Below are 18942 nucleotides of genomic sequence, written 5' to 3'. Positions count from 1 at the left end.
AGGCGTGTGCGTACCACGGGTGCTTTATTATTTCTTGGTGCTCAAAATCAACTGTAACATTGACAGTACATTGGTCACACTCACGGTATTACCGTTTCTCATTACAAACTCATACCACTTTCTTTCATCTTGGGTATTAAAAAAATAAATTAAATCTCCCTGCATGCAGGAGTCCAGTGCACAAGGTGGGGCTCACTCCCAAGAGGTAAAGGTACCTTTTTTTTTCAGCTTAACTCGCCAGTTGAGATGCACAAATGCAACGCGTTAAATTCAGTCAAGTGATCAAAATGATGACAGTTTAAATCAAGGTAATTACCACAAATGATAATTGATAAACAGCAGGCAAGACACAAGAGGGCTCAAGTGATGAAAAAAATAAATAAAACATTGACAGTTAAGACTTTTGTGATTTCAAGTTTCATGCGATATGCCGTCTTTACATTGTTGAAATAATAGCAAAATAAACGAAACAATTCACTCGGGAGGTAATGACATTTTTGTTAGAGAGGAACGACAATGTCACGAGTTGGGTACACACATCCTGATCATCGGGCCAAATTTAAGCATTTAAATGGTAAACCTGTTTATTATTTACAATTGCAAATCCTAATGTGTGTTGTCATCGTCAAGTTTAGGGTAGGAGACTCACGAGTGTTACACACCACACACGAGGAGCCAATCGGACCACATTTTAGCCCCCCGCAATTAAATCCAGAAAACGTGGTTTCTCGGAAGTCTGAAAGCAGCCCGATAATCAAGTGTCTCAAAGATGATCCTCAACAATGATTTTGGAAAGACGATCTTTGCCGATTATCTCGTGATGTGAGTTTTTTTGGCGAGTGTGTCAGTCGTGCGCACCACACACGCACGCACACACGATAGGTGCAGTAAAGCACAGCCGGTGCTGATTTTTTTTTTTGTGTGTTATTTTTATCCGTGATCTCCCGACGGCTCTCTCACGTACATCTTAAGGGAAATGTGAGCTTGGCGAATGCAAAATGGACTCGCCTCTATTGTCCAGCTGGTTCTGCAGCCTGGTGAGGTTGGAGAGCTCCTCCAGCTCCTGGAATTGTCTGTCTGTCTTGTGGCTGACCAGCGAGCGGTAGAAATGAACGGCAAACACGATAAACACCAACCCGAAGGGGACCATGATGGACGTGGAGGTGATGGCGGCGGCCACGCCCGCCGACATCGTGTTGTTGCCGGCTTTGCTGGGTTTGACGGGCAAAAACTTGACCCAGCAGAGGAGCACCACCTCAGCCAGGAAGAGGAGTGTCCCGATGACAGTGGAGAAGGCCCAGGCCAACTCGATGTGGCGGTGCATGCGCTCGTGCGGCGACTCGCTCACCGAATTTATGTTGTGCACGTTGCTGACCGCCTCGATGTTGGGCAGGATGCATGTGCTGACCATTAGAGCGAAAAGGTGCACGGCCACCAGAACGGTGGTACACGCGCTGAAGGCGATCAGCAGGGTGGGAGGATAGGGGTAGCTGTTGTCTAGCTGTACCTCCACCATGGCCACCTGAACATGTAGACAGAACCCAAGTGAACCTGGGGAAACTTCAGAATGAGATGCAAATCACATCTGTATTATGATTTTTTTTTTTTAGGGTTGTTAAAAAAATGGTGGGACTCAAAAGTGGGCATGTTACCCACTCCTGGTCTATATACTGTACTCGCAGTGTGTGAAGTAGCTGAAAAGTTTCAATCTTAAATTTACCATCTACATTGGTCTGTTTTCCCTGACATTTTCCAAAAACAGGGGATTTTATAAGATTACTGCAAGGATAAAAGAAACATGAACTATGAACATGCAAATAGAACTGATGCATTTTGTGACTAAGCATGACAATGACATTTTGTTTCATAATTGAATCGGTAAAGAAACACTATTGTGTGATATGTAAGGGATTTTAAGAAATCACCATAGCGAATCCGGAGAGCAGAGCGGAGGTTCGGCTGGAAGCTTTCAGTTTAGCCCGGCTCAGGTAGAGCTTCCTCCAGGACAAAGCTTGCAGGGAATGCTCGCTGATGCTCATATTGCGCATTGAGAACACAGCACACAACCGGCTCGTTACTCTTCCGAACAGCAGTTAACGATGAGCAAACTCCCCGTAGCTGGGACAGAAATAAACATTGGCTAATTGCCTATTACAGGAACGTTGTTTTCTGTCGGCTGTCTCGTGCCGCTCTACAGCCGTATGTTACCCATAAGTCTTTGCGAAAATCGAAGGCGACATCCACGATAGAACTGTCATTTGTAATTTAATTTTTGGGGGTGAATACGGAGGGCCCATTAACAACGTTATTGCTAAACATAATGGAGAAAAGGTTAAGGAAACGGTGAAAAAACAGATTTCTTGTTTTCTGTCAGAGACAATCAGTGTCACCTGACTCTCTCACTCAGCCAATAGGGAGCACGTTTACACTATCCCGGAAGTATCTCCCCACTCAGCCAATAGACCGCTCGCACTATCCCGGAATTATCTCCTACCGCCAGGACATACATACATATATACATACTGTGAGTATATCCATTTTTCGATCCGTTTATCCTCCCTCACAAGGGTCGTGGCATATTTATATGTGCAGTATATATATCGCGAGAGAGAGAGCGAAATTGTGAGAAATTCTTTTGTGCACATTTCATAAGAATAAAGGGAGTCCGAGTCATCCTGCACGGTGTCTCATTTGTCTCATTTATTTGGCATTTGATTAGACGTACAATACATCTAGTTGAGAAAAAACACCTGCTATACAAACAAGAGCATTGCTTCATTTCAAGGCTATCAAAGAATCAAAACAAAATACATTAAAAAAGGAAGAAAAATAAAAACTCAAATAAAAAAAAAAAGGGGGAAAACTACGCTGCTCGCATCCAGAGAAACCAGGGTGGTGTTGGAAAACAGGAAAAACTATCGCAGCATGCCCGCAGAAGTAGCAACACGCGTAACATTGTGGGAGCGCGGGGTTGGAAAAGAAATAGTTTATAATTTATTCACTAAACTCTAATTTGTGGCCACAAATTATCTATAAAGTGCACACAAAATACAAAAGATCTGTAATGATCATTCCTGGACAATTAGGTAAGCAAAATGAGCGCAACCTCATTACAAAGGAGAGGATGTGCAGTTCATAGCCCGGGCACGATCCATTTGTTTACCCAGATATGCCAGTTGCTCATGGGAGTCAAGAAATTTGTATTTTGGGTCCATGATACCTATTCATGATTACAAATTTAAATTTAGGAATTGTATGTGTCCCCCGATTCATGTCTGGGGCCCGGTACAAAAAATGAGACTTCAAAGAACATAAATAAAAAGAAAACACATGCACTCCACTGAGGGATTGTCACGGCCCAAAACTAAATGGTGTGGAAAACAAGCACATCACCAGAAATGGATGATGGGCAGATGATTGTCTACCCCGCCCCCCACCAACCCCCCTAAAAAAGATCAAGCAAGCGAGAGGAAGTTGGGTGGTTAAAAAAAAAAAAAAAAAATCAGATTTGGGGGGAATTAAACATATCGTTTGCACAAAAGTTGGATAATTGCCCGAAAAAGCATTTTTTACCACAAAAATTCATATTATGGGGGGGAAAATACAATTTGATGTGTAAATATTTCTAATGCAGTTGTAATTTCAACACAAAAAAAATTATGGGGAATAAACTTGTGGGAGGAAAATATGATTTTGTATGCTTAACAAAATGATAGTTCATCCCCACAAGAAAAAAATTATAATATATAATAAAAATATTATATGGTAATTCATCATCTATCATTTTTCTATGTGGAAAATAATTCACATTTTTTTCATAATGAAGTTGATGATTTTACATGGGGAACCACAGGGAGATGACATCAGGAAGAAGGTGGGGGAAATTTTGTCTGAATGATGATTTGGGTAGAATTCAATACAGTATTTTCATTTTCACGATGCGTTCAGGTTCCAGCTACATCAACCATTCATTTGTCGAAAACCATAGAAAAGGACGCGTAAATTATACGTACCGTGTTGCAAAATCCATACAGTGTAAGATTGAATGGAGTCGAAGCAGGAGCACGATGGCGTTAGCTCGGGTGAGATGTTCACCTACCCAAGGGACTTATTTACATCCTGGAGGTGGGACATGGGGGTGTGTGGACCAATGAGATCAGTAAAAATGCAGCCTTAAATTAGTGTTCTTTATACACAAAAAGTCCTGTCTGTCTGTCTTAGACGGCCGTGCTGAGGCAGGACGGCGAGGCACAGTCGGACGGCGTTGCGGTGCCAAGGGCGGCCGGGCCGTCCGTGGTGGGGGTGTCGGGTCCCACCAGGAGCGTGCTGCTGTCTACCGAGTCCTCCCGTGCCTGGGAGACCGTCGCAGGGCTTGAGGCGGCAGGGGCGTCGAGGGCCTGCTGTAGCCCGTCCACCGCAGTGGTCACGTGGTGGCCCGGCAACACTGGAATGCCACTGTGTCCTATGGGGGGCAGGCACATGTTAAGGGTGGTCCCCATGGCACCATCTTACGCCTCTTCACTTAATCGTCGACCTGTTTTAACTTGCAAAAATGGCAGAAATTCTTCAAACACCCTTGTTTTGAATACATTCGTATCCTGATGAAAATGTCTTTTGCAATGTCAACAACACAAAACCCCCTAATCTCAACCAGTGGAACCCCATTAAGATCAGAAAATACCTCAGCCTGGATTTGCCCAAAATAGCCAATTATCCTGCTTTTTGATTATAGGCATGTCAATCACTTTTTCGTACATCCTGTTCTGGTACACGTGTCTAAACAAATTTTGTGTTGATTTGTGAAGCTTGTGTCACAGGATAATTCTCAGGAATGGCCAAATGGTAAAAATGGTGCCGAGTGTTATTCAACGGATTTGAGTCAATGACCAAATACAATCTAAAGAAGCAACTTGAAATACAACAGTGGACTTTTTGTTTCATTTCAGTCACGAGTCCTTGAGACATTTTCAAAAATGACACGTGTTGGGGGGCTACCGTAAACACCGGCTAAAACGACCACAAAATGGCCAAATTCCTGGTCAATTTTGAGACTTTTGAAATAATTTCAAGTTGGTATGTCACATTTCGCCCGAGACTACTAATGTAAGACTCCATGCAAAAATGCATGAAGCCAAGTCAACAAGTTTGAGTATGCGACTGTTGCTTGTTTGTGTGGTCTTACTGAGGTCCACGTAGAGGAGGCTGTCGGGGTTGATGGAGGCCTCGTAGGGAGGCGGGGGGTCATCAGGGTGCTGGATGTCAGGGTACTTGTAAGCGGCGTAGGGCGGCGGGGGCTCCTGGAAGTGGAAGGCGCCTCCTTCGCCGTCATCGGACAGATGCAGCGGCGTGAGCCCCGTGCCGAATGCGTCTGGGCCGTAGTCGAAGCCCGGAACGCGTCTGCCCAGGTTGAAATGATGCACTGTCAAACACCCCCCCCCCCCATCACTTATTACATTCAAGCAAAAGTTTATAATGAGCGTAATATGATCACTGCTAATTTCAGCAGGTCTATGGCATTTCACGTTATGTCAGTAACAACAACGCAAATTTCTTCACCCCTCTATAGTGTTTCACATTACGCTGTATGATACACATTAATCAAGACGACTTTTATTCGACAATATTAGACGGTTTTCTTGAATATTTTTGTGTTCAAATATACGTTTGATTTTTTTCCTCTTGTTTCCTGTGTCAGTTTTAGAGGCTTTCCATTTGCTTTGATTAAAATGACCGCAGCGAGCTCTGTGTCAGCATATGCAGGTACTACACATGCATGTTTTAGTGCTCACAGTTTCCTCCGATGAGCGTTTCGATGCGCTCACGTCGTCGCTGTCGAAGGCGATGCACCATGAAGAGCAGCAGGGACAGGATAAGGAAGGACGAGATGCAGCTGACGATCAGACGCATGCCGCTGGCCATAGAATCAAACAGGCTGTTTCCATCTGAGACCAACAGCGAGCATTACAACACAAAAAAATCCTTGCAAGTCTGATTAAGTTATTTTGAAAAAAAAATCAAACAATTATATTGTAACAATGTTTTGCCCAGCTTGTGCTGTGTTACCTGGATCGAGACAGGTGAACTTGCAGCACTCTTTGGGGTCCTTGCGAAAGTGCTGGCACCCCTGCGGCCTCTCGCAGAGCGCGGCCACGCACATCTCAGGCTCGCCGTCATGACACGTGCAGCTCAGGCACGGGTCGTCGCCTTTGGGTGTGAAGTAGTAGCCCTCGCCCACCACGTTATCCTTGATGTCCACGCACGTTTGCTCTGTGGCAAAACAAAAAAAAGTAGTGATGTTAAGAGGCGTGTCCAGGCTTCGTAGCATGTTTCGCATAATGAAGCACTCTGAGCACTCTGCCCATGGTGTTAGTATTTTTTTTTTTGCCAAGTTACGTACTACGTTTGCAGAGGAAGGGAAACTCCTTGTAGCAGTTCTCGGCATGCCAGCTGTGCAGGCCGCGCTCGTTCATGCTCTTCAGCTGGAAACGCTGCAGCTGGGCGCAGAAAACATTGTCCTGATTGGCCTCGCCCAGGTTGGGGAGGCCGTCGGGCGGCAGGAACACCTGCACGGGGCCTGTAAAATCAATCAATCAATCAATAACAAATACACTGGCTTTTGTTAGAAACTGGGCAAAAGAAAGGACCTTCTGTTCAATAGTTCTGGAGAGAAAGTATTTTCATGATAATCAAAATATTTTTGGGAAACTTAATGACGCAAGTAGCTCACTAATTGTAATGTCAATAATTCTCCATAATACCATTTAAGAAAATGAGAGTGAATAATTTCTGTCGGCTTTTTTTAGGGGCCCTGGTCCATGTGTCTGATTTCAAAGTCAAAAGTTGAACAAGAGGGTGTTCCCATTACCGTTATAAACCACCTCCCAGTGGCCCTCCACAGAGTGGTTCTGGTTGGTGATCACATACTGGTAGCCCACCCAGAACCTGCAGGACAAACACAGGCAACTTACGCTTTTGCAACCGACAATTGGTTGGGCTTTTGACATGACGGGGGTATCAAAATGGGTATATGGTGCCAGTACGCCAGTCTCTTTAATTACCTGGCAGAGGCAGCTAATGTTCACAGAAGCGATAGTTGACAAACAAGCAGTGACATGATACAGAGGAAAAGGAAAGCATGGTTGCCCTGGTTAGCATTAGCGCTTCTGTACTCAACTCTGCCTCATTAATAATTGAGAAAAAAAACGAGTGCCTATGAATCAACGGAACAAGTGAACTGAACCGAAAGAGTCGACCCCCCCGCACCCCTCAAAGAAAGTATGTTAGTGTGCGAGTGCCGACTTCCATGGCATTGAATGAGACATTCGGGAGATGGAAGAAGCAGCACGAAAAAATGTTGATGATGCGTGTAACCAAAGATGCATGCAAATGATCATTTATCGGGTCCGGACAAGAAATATCGTGTCCATTTTATTCACAGGACGATAACTGATTGTAGCAATTATCGCGACAGGCCTAATTACAATGACAACATTTTTTCTTGTCCGCCACTCACTTGCACTGGTCTCTGAGCTTGCACACTTCGTCGTCAAAGTCCACCTCGATCTTGAGGATGAACTGCAGCTCCTCGTCGGTGACAAAGGTGGCCAGGGAACCGTCCACCTTCTGACACGTGTCGGCCGCCTGCCAGTAGTTCTCGTTGTGCAAATACACCTTGTAGCAGCTGGCCGTCTTCTCGTAGTGGTGCCACCCGCTCGGGCATTTCTCTGGTCAGACACAAGCGTGTGAGTGAGAAAGTATGTGAGAAGAATGCATTCAGTGATTGGTTGATTTATTTTTTTTTTTAATTTAACAAAAGGGACACTCACTATTGAAGCGCACAGGCTGAGCCACGCCAATGACATCCTCCACGTGGTCGTAACCCCGGCCGAAACGAAACCGTTCTTCCTTTATGGCTGCAAAACAAACAAATTATTTTTTTTCTTCCAATTTAGAGTGTTCAATCAGCCTGCCATGCATAGTTTTGGAATGTAGGAGGAAAACGGAGTACACCAAACAGGGAAACACCAAACCTCACTTGTGAGACAGCGAATGCGAGAAAGTACTCACGGGGACAGTCCATCTCATCGCTCTGGTCCTCACAGGCCGTCCAGCCGTCACACTGCCAGGTTATGGGGATACATTGCACATTCCCACTGAGGCAGGCAAACTGCCCGGGGCTGCAGCGCTGATCTGAAACACACCAAAAAAAAAAAAAAAAAAAAAATCACATGAGCACAACTGAAGGAAATACTCCACTTGAAGACCAGTGGTAGGGAAATTTTGATGCTAAATGCCATGTCGAAATAAAAGTGAAAAGGCAGAATGGAAAAAATAAATTCATTAAAAAATAAATAAATAAACAATCGAGCCTGAAGCAATCATGGGGCTCTCGAGTTCTATGGCGAGTCATCAGACTTTGCTGCCATGCTCCTCCGCCCAGAGCAAATGATCAAAATATGAGTATTTCACAATTTTATGTAATTCATCTCTAAGCGGTTTGTCATTTTAGCACCCATGGATATGGCAAAATGGATTCTTATAAGCAAAATGGCAGACTTCATGTTTTTTTTTTTTTTTGGTGGTCTACACATGATCTTTTGGGGTTCAGGGGTCGCGCCTTAAGTCTTTCTATAACTCAGTGGTGGCCTCGGCCATCCATTATGGCATTGCCTGCTGGTTAGGCAGCAGCCCGCCGGGACAGAAAGAGACTGGAGCGACTGGTCAGGAAGGCCAGTTCTGTCCTGGGCTGCTCCCTTGACACTCTGGAGGAGGTGGGCAACAGAAGGATGCTAACTAAGCTAAAAGCTATGATGGACAGTCCCTCCCACCCCCCTTCCAGCCCGCCCTGAAAGCACTAGGCTCCTTCAGCCAGAGACTGTTACACCCGCGCTGCAAGAAAGAGAGATACCGACGCTCGTTCCTACCGACCGCTGTCAGGCTGCTGAATAAAAATAATAACAATAATAATAATAATAATTAAATTATGTGAAAAACAATTGTAAATAGCCCTGTGATTTATCCATTTTGTATTTATATTGCACTTAATTGAACGGTGTTTGTTGGTTTTTTTCTTCTTTCTTCTTTCTACCCACATTCTTGCTGCTGGAGGCTGTAAATTTCCCCAGTGTGGGACAAATAAAGGATATCTTATCTTATGATCGACACGCCAAGCAAATTTCATGTTGCAACGTGATATTGGCTTCCGGAGCTGATTTTTCAAGGAATTTTAAGAGCCACTATTGAGCCAATTTTCAAAGGGTATGACCATGATGGCAAAAATAAACCCAAAATCAGCACTGCAAAAAAACAGCAGACTTCCTGTGTCTTTTGTTGGGGAAAAGTTTCTTCAGACTTTTTTTTGGTCAGCCTCCTCGTGATAGACAAGCCTATCAAATTTAATTTGATCACGTGACAATGGCTTTGGGGGATACATTTCCAAAGAGCTATCTGGAAAAAAAAATCTCGACAAGTAAGCAGTAAACAGAAAGTAACAGAAACAACAACCATATTTTGACAAGTGCCTCTCCAAGGCTTTTGTGGCGTTATCTCCGCAGCGGTATGGGGGTGGAAGCCGTTGTACAAGGCATGTGGTCAAAAACAAAGCGAGACAACAAACCTGTTGAATAATTTGAACAAGAAGCACCCAAGTGGGAAGCATCAAAATGTGAGCAGAGCTTGCACAGTCGACTCAACTCAAATGTAGTTTTAGGCACTTGAAAGCAACCACCGCTGCAGACAAAACTGCTTATCCTTGGGATATGTTGACAGACGTAGAATCGATTAGTCAAGCAATTTATCCTCCTGGGTCATCGGTTACGATGTATCGGTCGAGGCCGCAAGTTCCCAGAACATTAGTCCATGGAGGAAAGGAACACGACAAAATCTTGTGATAAAACTGAAAAATCGTAACCCTAAATTTAGATCAGACAGTGCGAAACGCCATTTTTACTGACTAAAGGCGACTACGCGCTAACTACGCTAAGTGACGTTTTTTTTGCTTGCTTACCTGACAATAATCTTGCCAGCGCTAGCCGGGCACCTGAAACAAACAGAAACAGTTGAGTCAACTAACAAGCAACTACTTAACACTGACTTACAGTGCGTTGATCGGGTTATTAGTCTACACTCACGATCTCCAGCCACAATAATAAATGAAAGTTAGAAAAGTAAAACTTCCCTGACAGCGCCAAATTAAATTGAGCATTACGACTGCATTGGAAGCGCATATTCGGCTAAGCCAGGGGACATTTTAGCAGCTCCTTTCCACATAATTCCACATAATAAGGGCCAATATTAAGATATACTGTGAAACTCCTCTACAACGAAATCATGATTGCAGCAAGGATTTTTTTACAACAGGGGACTTTTCACTATAGCAAATTAATCTCAGATGTAAAAAGCGTAGGAAAAAAGGGAAAGAAATTGCGAAATTTATGATCAGCATTCACCTTCACTTACATCAATTTCTTGCATTATGTCTTTTACTTGGCTTCCTCCATCTTTCATTTTTATTACTTTTATCCTGTCTTCAAGCGTTAAAGCTTTTCGTTTCTTCACTCCTTGGTCTCAAAGATCTGTTTTGTAGCCATTTTAGCAATGCAACGTTCATGCAGCGTCTGAAACTAACAATAAGAAATACTTCCTGGACTACTGCGCATGTGTAAACCAGTGTGGTGGTTGCTGTTGCCGTTTCCGAACGAAGCAGCATAGGTCGCTGTGGCATGCTGAGGTTGGATTAGACTTTGTTTTCATTGTAGTGAATCTTGTTGCGAGGCAAGGGCAGAGAGAAAGTTTTCATATAACGCAAGGGGGGCTTTTTCGTTGTAGGGGGAGCAGAAAAGTGGGAATGGTTTTAATGCATGAAGATTTTTTCACACTGTGATTGGTCGTTACCTCAATCCTGACGACTGTGACATCATTTTCAGTGGAAAGTCAGTGGCAAAATGGCCGCCCCATGAGATGGGATAAAAACGTCTTGATTTTGTTGCTTAATGCGTCAATGTTAAATTCTCGTTGTTTCAGGTGATAGTTTCGTTTGATTGTAAACCACAACTGGGGAGTTGTGACGAATTGTGGATTCGACTTGTGTCTTGCATAGCTGCTTCGGAGGAGAACAGTTTGCGCCAAACTGTGCCCATGTACTGGTAACCAAAACACAGCATCATTTCATTTCTCAAGCAAGATCTCACAGCAGATCTTTCGCCGGTGCCTTTCAATTGCCTCACTTCCACTGCAGCCAACTTGCCAGCACAAGAAATAAGGTCATCAAAACTCATTCAAAAGTGCGGTTCTCTCTCGCCAGGCGGGTCGAGTTTCATTCTCAGCTTCCTGTGCTCAACCGGAGCTTCTTAACACTTAATGCCCGCCAACACCTCGGGGGTGCCAAAAGACACTTTTGGAGGGTGCGCTAAAGAGCACCCATGCGTCACTGCGGCTTGGTTAGCGCTAAGTGGATTGAGGGTGCATTAGCGAGCAGGCGTCCATTACCTTGGCAAAAAGCTGGTCACCGTAATGAAGAACATTTTGGACCACAGCGGGCTCATAACTATGATGGGAAGAAAAAAAAAGACTAAAAAATCCGAGAATGTTATTTTGTGAATAGGGAACTCACCATTCACAACACAATGTAGTGACTTCTATACAATGGTACCTCAATATAAGAATGAGCCGACAGTATCACAGACCGCCACACGCTTGCCACACAAACAACACGGTGCATTCGGAGTACTTTCACAACTTCCAAGAACTTGCAAATGCACCTCGCAGTTCTGCACATTAAATCGTTTTTCTTCATCTGGAATGTTTTTTATAGGATGATGGGAAACCAAAATTGAAATCATGGTTACATTTCAATACATTGCCCAGCCCTACAATGTGGTAGCACGATTCAGGTGTGAAAATGAAATGCCTGTATGCTGCAAAAACCTATTTAAAAAATAAGAAAAGAGCTAATAAAAACAGTCTATCTCAGAGAGGTGCAAACTGTGAACGATGAACATTGTATATTCATATTCACTGACTCATCGTTTCCACACAAACTAACCCAACCACGACTTAACGAAACCACTTTTGAGCTCATTTTGGAGCTCAAGAGCGCTCCCCACAAATCTCTTCACGACTTCAGATTTAGGCCCAGCAAAGACATCTTTGAGCAACTTTTCCACGACAGTGACTAACAACCTGGCATCAACTCAACTTGCGAATAAAAAAAAGACAGAGGTTTGCAAAACACGGATGTGCAAGGTGGCATGACCCAGATTCAAATCAGAGTGTGACGGACTTGGTGCCAAGGTCGTTGGTTCTCATGAACAAACAAGAAACATTCGCCGGAGCACCCGCAAAACATGACCCAACTATAGATATAGACTTGGAGCGGGCAAACTCAATTTTTGTCATTTTTAAGTTCATTGCAGAACACTGATATAACTGAAGATTGAATTGTGATTGTGACACACAGGGGCAGTCCTGGCTAGCCTAAAATCCGACATTTGGAACCCTCATTCGGTCTTGAAAGCATATTTTGAAACCGTTTTCTCAAGCCTAATCATTGCTAGTCAATAAGACGCATGTGTGTTGCAGTGTTGTGCAAAACGGACTCGTTTTCCGCTATTTTTCCGTTTTTCCTCTTACGTGTGATCACATCACGCAGGTCCGTTTTGCACTCCTTTCAGAAAAAATAGCTGTGCCTTGTCAAAAACATGTTTTCTGCATCTACTTTTAGATACGATGCACGCTGGAATCTCCTCTGTTGCCTTGTTTTCATTTTTCATTCATTTCAGTATTTCGGTGTTGACACGGCGGGATAGTTCATCTTTGGCCACTCCAAAAGTGTTGAAAGCTCGCTGGCGTACTTTTGTCAACCTATGAAAAATACTTTTGAGGGTTTTGAGCATGGGGATGAAGTAACATCAAGAACATGATATGTTGCCCAGATTTGTGCCGCTTAACCGTGAAATGGAGAGGCGCAGGAGGAGCTGCCCACCGGGATAAACCAGCCGTCCGTTGCCAGCGATGGTGCGGGAATCTCCGGTAGCCAAACAAACAACAGGCGGGCGGGGGGTTGGGGGGGGGTTGGCACTGCAGAGATGCCTATTCAGGCAATAATCGTAGCCCTTCTCTATGCAAGCTTAACTCAAAATGCTCTCTTTGCTTCGGTCCCGACAAAGCCGCACATCGCTTCGCACAGACACTCGATCACAGGCCATTCAAATATTTTGAATTAGAAACAAGACGACAAAATCTCAGAACTGCCTTTATGCTTAACATATTGACAAAATGTCAGCCATTTCTGGTAAAATTAATTCTTTCCTAGTGTACAATATTTTTTTTAATCAGTCTTGCCAATATTTACATGCTGGAGGTTGAGATCAAAGGAGATGCAGGCGTTTTGATGCAGTGCCGTGAATCTTCCATGCAAATTAAGAGTTAGCTCAAAGCTACCTCAACAGAGGCTAAAAGTGCTTCACGACATTCGATTCGTACTTGCACAAAAATATTGAGAGATATCATCACGTCCCAATAAAACTGCGATGAAAAGTTGGAAATATAAGAGGAACAAGTGGTCAGACAAACGGTCAGAGAAAAGCCGTTTGCAGTTTAGTCCAGCCACGCCACCACCGCATAGACATCCCGCAGCGGGGTAGAAAAATCACTCGAGCCCGCGGCTCGGAGAGGCCTCCCCGCCGTGAACCAGTTTCTCCCCCTTTTCCACCCGGGTTCAATTTAACTCGAAACCGCTTACCTGGCCGCGGCGGGTCCGTCAACGTGAGGACAAAGAGCAGAGAGAAGAGGACGAAACTGCCGCTGTCAGCCTTTGGCAACATTTATCCTCCATTCATTGTCATTCCTTTAACCAGAAATGTAAACCATATACAGGAGGGAAGAGAGGAGCTGTTGCGGCGGTCGTCGTCCGACCTCGTCCGATATTTATCCAGTTAAACAGTCGCCTCGACGCTGACCCATCTTGGTGGTTTCGCAGTCAAATGGGAGGTGGCGACGAAAGTAAACGTTGAACGACCATAGTCCTTTAAACCGCAGTGAGGTGGAGGGCGGCGAACATTTGCGTTTGGTTTTGTTGCACATCCAGTCGGCCGTCCTCTCATCAAGATGGCCGCCTCATCCCATCACAACAATCCCAAACACGCAGCATCGAGCGGACCTGCCCGGGCCGAGATTCGACTCCGACGTTCAGCTCAGCCGATTCTGCCCCGCCCCCGCCGATGAGAATCAGTTTTGACACACATTTGAATTAATACCAATCAGTATATAAAATTATTAATATTACAAGATGGCACCTTAGCACTACTTTACTTTTCTATTAGCCATCTTGTGACATCTCAGAATGTTGCAGAAAGAGCACAAAAACAGTACATGGGCAAGCTTTGTCATGATTGAGGGGGAGGTTGAAAAATAATGGTAACACTGTACCAACTTTGTCCCACTGTATTTTAATTATAAAAATAATGCCGAAGGAAACAGAGAAAGAAAGTCTCACGTCAGAAAATTTCTGAACTGCAACATTGAGTAACATGATGACGCGCTTTTGATAACAGTGTTTGGATACGTGTTGTACTGGTTATATTTTTGTTTGTGTGAACAACACAAATAAATACAAAATGGTCACCATTGTAAAATGGTGAAACAAAAATGCAAAGCGAATGAATTCCCGACATAGCATGAAGTCCACCAAAAGGTTCTTTAAAAAAAGTCAGAGGCTTTCCGCCTTTTGGGCAGCTCCAGCAGATTGTCAGTGAGGGATGACTCGTCGTGTGCTCCTGGCGTCTTGGCCTTGTCGGGTGTGGGTGTGCCCGAAGGTGTGGACGGCCCGCCGAACGGGGACTTGCAGCCAATGGCGCGGTGCAAGGGCGACGGGGTGTAGCTGGCCCGCAGAGCTTTATCTGTGTACTTGCTGGACGTGCGGTTGACCAGACGTTGCAGGGCTGGCGTCAGGGCTGGACTCAGACCTTTCGGGGTCAGGCTGCCACCCCAAAAAATTATAATTAAATATAATACGATCGATTTTGCGTTACTGCAATTCATCACTTGATCACTTCAAATGAATGGAAACGCCATTAATCCATGGTACCACCCCAAAAACAACCACGGGTTTTGTAGCTTGTCTTTTAATAAGCAAAATGGCACTTTTAAGTGTATTGTACTCCATTTAAACATGCAGGAAATATATCTAAATAGAAAGTAAAGAATAAAACATTTTGTGCTTCATGATCATTAAATGGCCGTTGTGCTGCTCTTTCTAGTATGAGGGCTTTGGCCACTGACTTTTTTTCAACAATACAGCTGTATTCTAGCAAGATTTTATTCTTGATTAAAAAAAAATATATATATATAATATATTAATTATTGTCTTAAACCATGCCTTATATATTCCCTGAAGATTAAAAAAGTTACTTTCTTCTCGGGGGAAAAAAAATAATAAGAAAACTCTTCATCTATTTTTAGCTAAAAAAAAAAACCCAACAATCCTTATACGAAGACTTGTACTTAAAAAAATCATTTCTTTGGTCACTTTCCACGTCTGATGCATTTAAAAAGATGTGTGGTGTTTACCTGGCCAGGTTTTCTGTGACTTTCCTCAGGGCTTCCTGTTTTTTGGCTCGATTTTTGGCGGCCGCTTCGTTGGCCATCTTCAAGCCCAGCCGCTCCCGTCTCCCTGGCTCGGGAATCTGTCCCAACAACACACCGGTAAGTATCCAAATGATCATGCTGCTTTTATAAAACGGCGCTGAATTTTCTGCTACCTTAAACGAGGGGCCGTGGTTCCTCTCGGCGTATGGCGTGTCGGATCCCTCCAAGCGGAACGGGGTGCTCTCGATTTCTCCCCATGTCATTAGCGGTGACTCGGCCATGCCTGAAACAAGAGAACCATAATTAGGAGATCGAGCCCGCATTAAAAACAAACAAACTTTAAGTGTGTTTGTTGTGTTTCTCACCAGGGGCGGGGGAGGGCGTCCTTTCGAAGCCATAACCGTTCACCGTGGGAGAATCGTGCGGGATCAACTCTTTGCCGTCTGGACCCACCTTACCCTGTTTGAACTGGACAACACAAAATCACAGCGGACAACATTACTTATTTTTTTATATAATCACAGGGGACAACATTACTATATATATATAGAGAGAGAGGGAGAGAGAGAGCGAGAGAGAGAGCGAGAGAGAGAGAGTGAGTCAAATGTTGCATCTGTATTTCATATCTTGATAGTCGTTAGCATTATGGGACCAAAAGTTATTTTAGTCATCCATCCATCATCTGTGCCTTGTTATTCTATTCACTGTATACATCAGCCGATACAATCAGCTGATTCATCAGTTATCAGAATTTTACTCTGACAAAAATCTGATTCGGTAATGGCCTAAAACAAAAATCCAAATTGGTCAGGCCCTAAGATTTATTTAGACCAGCATGCGCTTTGCAGCACATAATCCCTTTTTTCTTTTTTAAAAGAAGTTAATTTCAGCAGAGCTTAAATGTGACGATGAAAAATACAACTTGATGTGTTATCAAGAGGCAGGGGGAAGCGTTTTCCACTAGTGGGAAAAGTGCCTAAAAGGTCTCATTTAAAATCCTTTGGCGGTGAGTGCAATGTGTATACATAGTCACCTGTGCGTTGAGCGCTGCAGCCTGCTGGATCTGGCTCTTGTTCAGCGCCTTGCTGAACGGGTCGCCGGTGAAGCGCGTGTTCTTATGAACCACCTCGCGTGGTTTCTTGAAGAGTGCGTCGTCGTCTTTGACGCCTAATGCAAGACGCAAGATGGAAAACGGCCATTGAATACAAAATTTGAATTAAAATCAAATGCCACAAATTAATTCCAGTCTCCCAAATATAGCTCACGGCACTGCTGTAGCTGTCAAAGTATGAAAGTCATGAAGTAAACATTTTGTTAGCAGCCAAGTCCTTCCTTTAAACTAAGATTTTTATTTAATTTTTGTTTACCCAAAATGATGATTGAAATTGGACATAATTGTGAACATTAGAGGTTTTGCAACACGTCATGGCTGGTTCGTTCCTTTTTTAAACTTAATTGTACCTTCTGGATAGTACATCAAGGCGTTCTTTGCTTTATATTCCCACGTTTCCAGGCCAGCTTTTACACACTCAAGAGCGGCCTTCTCTGGTTGTGGTAAGGCAAGATTCTGCTCATGACGCTGGGGAGCAAATACACACAAAAAAAGAATTAAAAAAAACATATCAAATCAGTATCAGCCAGAGTCTTCTTTTCCTTTTCTCACAGTGATGTGATACAATATTCCCAATTCCTGACAGCAAGAAGAGTGAGAACATCAGCGGTTCACTGTATTACCTCTTTGAACTCGGCTTCGGCTTCGTACAGCCACGCATGCTTCATCTTCTCCTTGTCGTCGGCCAGGTCCATGATCTGCTCAAACGAGGCATTGTCCTCGCTGGTGTTTTTGGTCAGGAAGCGATCCAGCGATGGCAGCTCCTTCTCCTCGCGCTTGTCGCCCGCCACGCTTTCTGCACACAAGAAACCATCCAAGACGTCAAATGCCAATTTCATGTAAGAAGAACAGCCATAGAGGTCTGAGCCACTTACCGGCATCTCCGCCTCTGTTGGAGATAGTTGGCGATCCTGCACGGCCCACTGGTGTCTCAAAGCTCGCCGGCGTCACATCTCACACAACAGAAAGTAATTCAGTAATCAGGAAACCAGAGTTTTACAAAACAACCCTAATTGTTCTACTCACAGGGTGCAGAGGGTTGAGGTGTGTTCTTGGACTTTCCGTAGCGGATTGAGATTTCTCTCATGCGCTCCAGGTCTCCAATTTCCTCGGCATCCAGATAGTCTTTCTGGGCCTGCAGTTTGGTCACGTCTGGGAAAAAGTCCCTCTGGATGATCTTCTCCAAGCTCTGTTATAACCCACCAGAAACACTATTATTAAATTTTAAAAAATAATGCAATATTTTATTTCCAAAGTAAAAGCTGATGTTTACAAATGTCTTATTTTGAAGAAAAAAAACAACAAGAAATGTCACTTTGCTTTCATGGACAACTACAGAAATCCGAGAATATTTAAATGTGACAATTTTCAAGTGTCACAAGGTCTGTAAACGTTTAATCAATTATCACAATAATTATTGAAAAAAATAAGTTGCTGATTACTTAAACAATGCGCCTCTAATAAAACGTTTGAACATGACGTCACCGTTGACGTTTACGCGACCTACCTCAATGTAATCCTCCTCGTTCAATACTTTTTTGTGCGGCTTCCCTGCGTCAGCGTCTTTGGACTCCGGCCTAAGGGCGATGGTGGTGAGGGCGGCAGGCACCAGAGTGCCGCACAGGGCTCTCCTGACGCTGGCGCTGCCTTCCATAGCGCTAACACAGGACCCCGAGCCGGAAAGCGAAATGCGGTTAGTCTAACGGCTGTCTCGCGACAGCCAACTTGCAAACGTATCCAGTCGTAGCACAAGTGAATAAATTAGTCGTTAAAATGTCCCCGTGTAATGTAATTGTATCTCTTCGGAGTTAAATGGCGTATTTTCTCAGGCGTTGCGGTGACGAATTCCTCAGATGAGGACCGGAAACGACAATGGCGATAAACAAACTGAAGTGTGACGTCACAGAAACTAGTCTTCTTCTTGAGGAAATGCGCGATATGGACATTCGACTGCCGCGAGCAGGACAATAATAGAATTACCACCGCCGTCCATTATGACTTGCTATTTCATCCCTGAGCCAACAGGTGGTAGTGTTTCGCTATTATTAATTATTCCTCTTCGAAGAGAATTATCGCACATGTGGTTCCACTATTATTTGAAATGTTTATAATCAATGATCGTCTTCATATGATAAGCTAAAACTATTTATAGAGTCAGGAGTATTTATGGAGAGTGCGCCAAAGACAATGGCAATTTACAATGTTTCCAACAATGCGTTCACCCTAATGTCTTTTCTTAATAATGT

General features: G+C 43.9%; 3 protein-coding genes across 5 annotated transcripts; all 3 read right to left on the bottom strand.

Moving 5' to 3' along the window:
- Positions 1-5: 5 nt before the first annotated feature.
- orai1b (ORAI calcium release-activated calcium modulator 1b) lies at positions 6-2395 on the bottom strand. 2 transcript variants are annotated; one of them, XM_052050899.1, is made up of 2 exons: positions 1926-2395; positions 6-1522 (listed from the first exon to the last, which is right to left on the bottom strand). In XM_052050899.1, the coding sequence occupies exons 1-2, from the start codon at positions 2046-2048 to the stop codon at positions 968-970; spliced, it is 678 nt and encodes a 225-aa protein (XP_051906859.1). In that variant the 5' UTR covers positions 2049-2395; the 3' UTR covers positions 6-967. The 2 variants fall into 2 exon arrangements, with proteins under 2 accessions (XP_051906859.1, XP_051906860.1); XM_052050900.1 differs by having other exon boundaries at positions 6-1560; positions 1926-2057.
- Positions 2396-2678: 283 nt separating this feature from the next.
- dgcr2 (DiGeorge syndrome critical region gene 2) lies at positions 2679-14142 on the bottom strand. Of its 2 annotated transcripts, XM_052050701.1 has the most exons (11): positions 13742-14142; positions 10007-10039; positions 8068-8190; positions 7827-7913; positions 7514-7724; positions 6866-6942; positions 6398-6574; positions 6064-6267; positions 5790-5942; positions 5183-5419; positions 2679-4462 (listed from the first exon to the last, which is right to left on the bottom strand). In XM_052050701.1, the coding sequence occupies exons 1-11, from the start codon at positions 13821-13823 to the stop codon at positions 4218-4220; spliced, it is 1629 nt and encodes a 542-aa protein (XP_051906661.1). In that variant the 5' UTR covers positions 13824-14142; the 3' UTR covers positions 2679-4217. The 2 variants fall into 2 exon arrangements, with proteins under 2 accessions (XP_051906661.1, XP_051906663.1); XM_052050703.1 differs by lacking the exon at positions 10007-10039.
- A 285-nt stretch (positions 14143-14427) lies between these two features.
- ess2 (ess-2 splicing factor homolog) lies at positions 14428-18580 on the bottom strand. The gene is made up of 10 exons (XM_052050757.1): positions 18204-18580; positions 17723-17885; positions 17572-17649; positions 17320-17492; positions 17047-17164; positions 16619-16752; positions 15951-16053; positions 15759-15868; positions 15568-15683; positions 14428-14977 (listed from the first exon to the last, which is right to left on the bottom strand). The coding sequence occupies exons 1-10, from the start codon at positions 18348-18350 to the stop codon at positions 14698-14700; spliced, it is 1422 nt and encodes a 473-aa protein (XP_051906717.1). The 5' UTR covers positions 18351-18580; the 3' UTR covers positions 14428-14697.
- Between the last annotated feature and the right edge of the window lie 362 nt (positions 18581-18942).

Source organism: Hippocampus zosterae, chromosome 18 (genome assembly GCF_025434085.1).
Source record: "Hippocampus zosterae strain Florida chromosome 18, ASM2543408v3, whole genome shotgun sequence".
Taxonomy (NCBI): Eukaryota; Metazoa; Chordata; class Actinopteri; order Syngnathiformes; family Syngnathidae; genus Hippocampus; species Hippocampus zosterae.
Note: the sequence above shows the minus strand (reverse complement) of the source record. Positions and strands in the feature narration are given on the sequence as shown.

Bases quoted from the DNA above. Each gene is read 5' to 3' on its own strand.
- orai1b (XM_052050899.1), bottom strand. From the start codon at position 2,048: ATGCGCAATATGAGCATCAGCGAGCATTCCCTGCAAGCTTTGTCCTGG. The intron at 1,523-1,925 runs GTGATTTCTTAA...CTACATGTTCAG, and splicing joins TGCTCTCCGGATTCGCTATG to GTGGCCATGGTGGAGGTACA.
- ess2 (XM_052050757.1), bottom strand. From the start codon at position 18,350: ATGGAAGGCAGCGCCAGCGTCAGGAGAGCCCTGTGCGGCACTCTGGTG. The intron at 17,650-17,722 runs GTGAGTAGAACA...CTGTTGTGTGAG, and splicing joins ACCTCAACCCTCTGCACCCT to ATGTGACGCCGGCGAGCTTT. The intron at 17,493-17,571 runs GTAAGTGGCTCA...TCTTGTGTGCAG, and splicing joins CAACAGAGGCGGAGATGCCG to AAAGCGTGGCGGGCGACAAG.
- dgcr2 (XM_052050701.1), bottom strand. From the start codon at position 13,823: ATGTTGCCAAAGGCTGACAGCGGCAGTTTCGTCCTCTTCTCTCTGCTC. The intron at 7,914-8,067 runs GTGAGTACTTTC...TTTGTTTTGCAG, and splicing joins CGATGAGATGGACTGTCCCC to CCATAAAGGAAGAACGGTTT. The intron at 7,725-7,826 runs GTGAGTGTCCCT...GTGTCTGACCAG, and splicing joins TCAGCCTGTGCGCTTCAATA to AGAAATGCCCGAGCGGGTGG.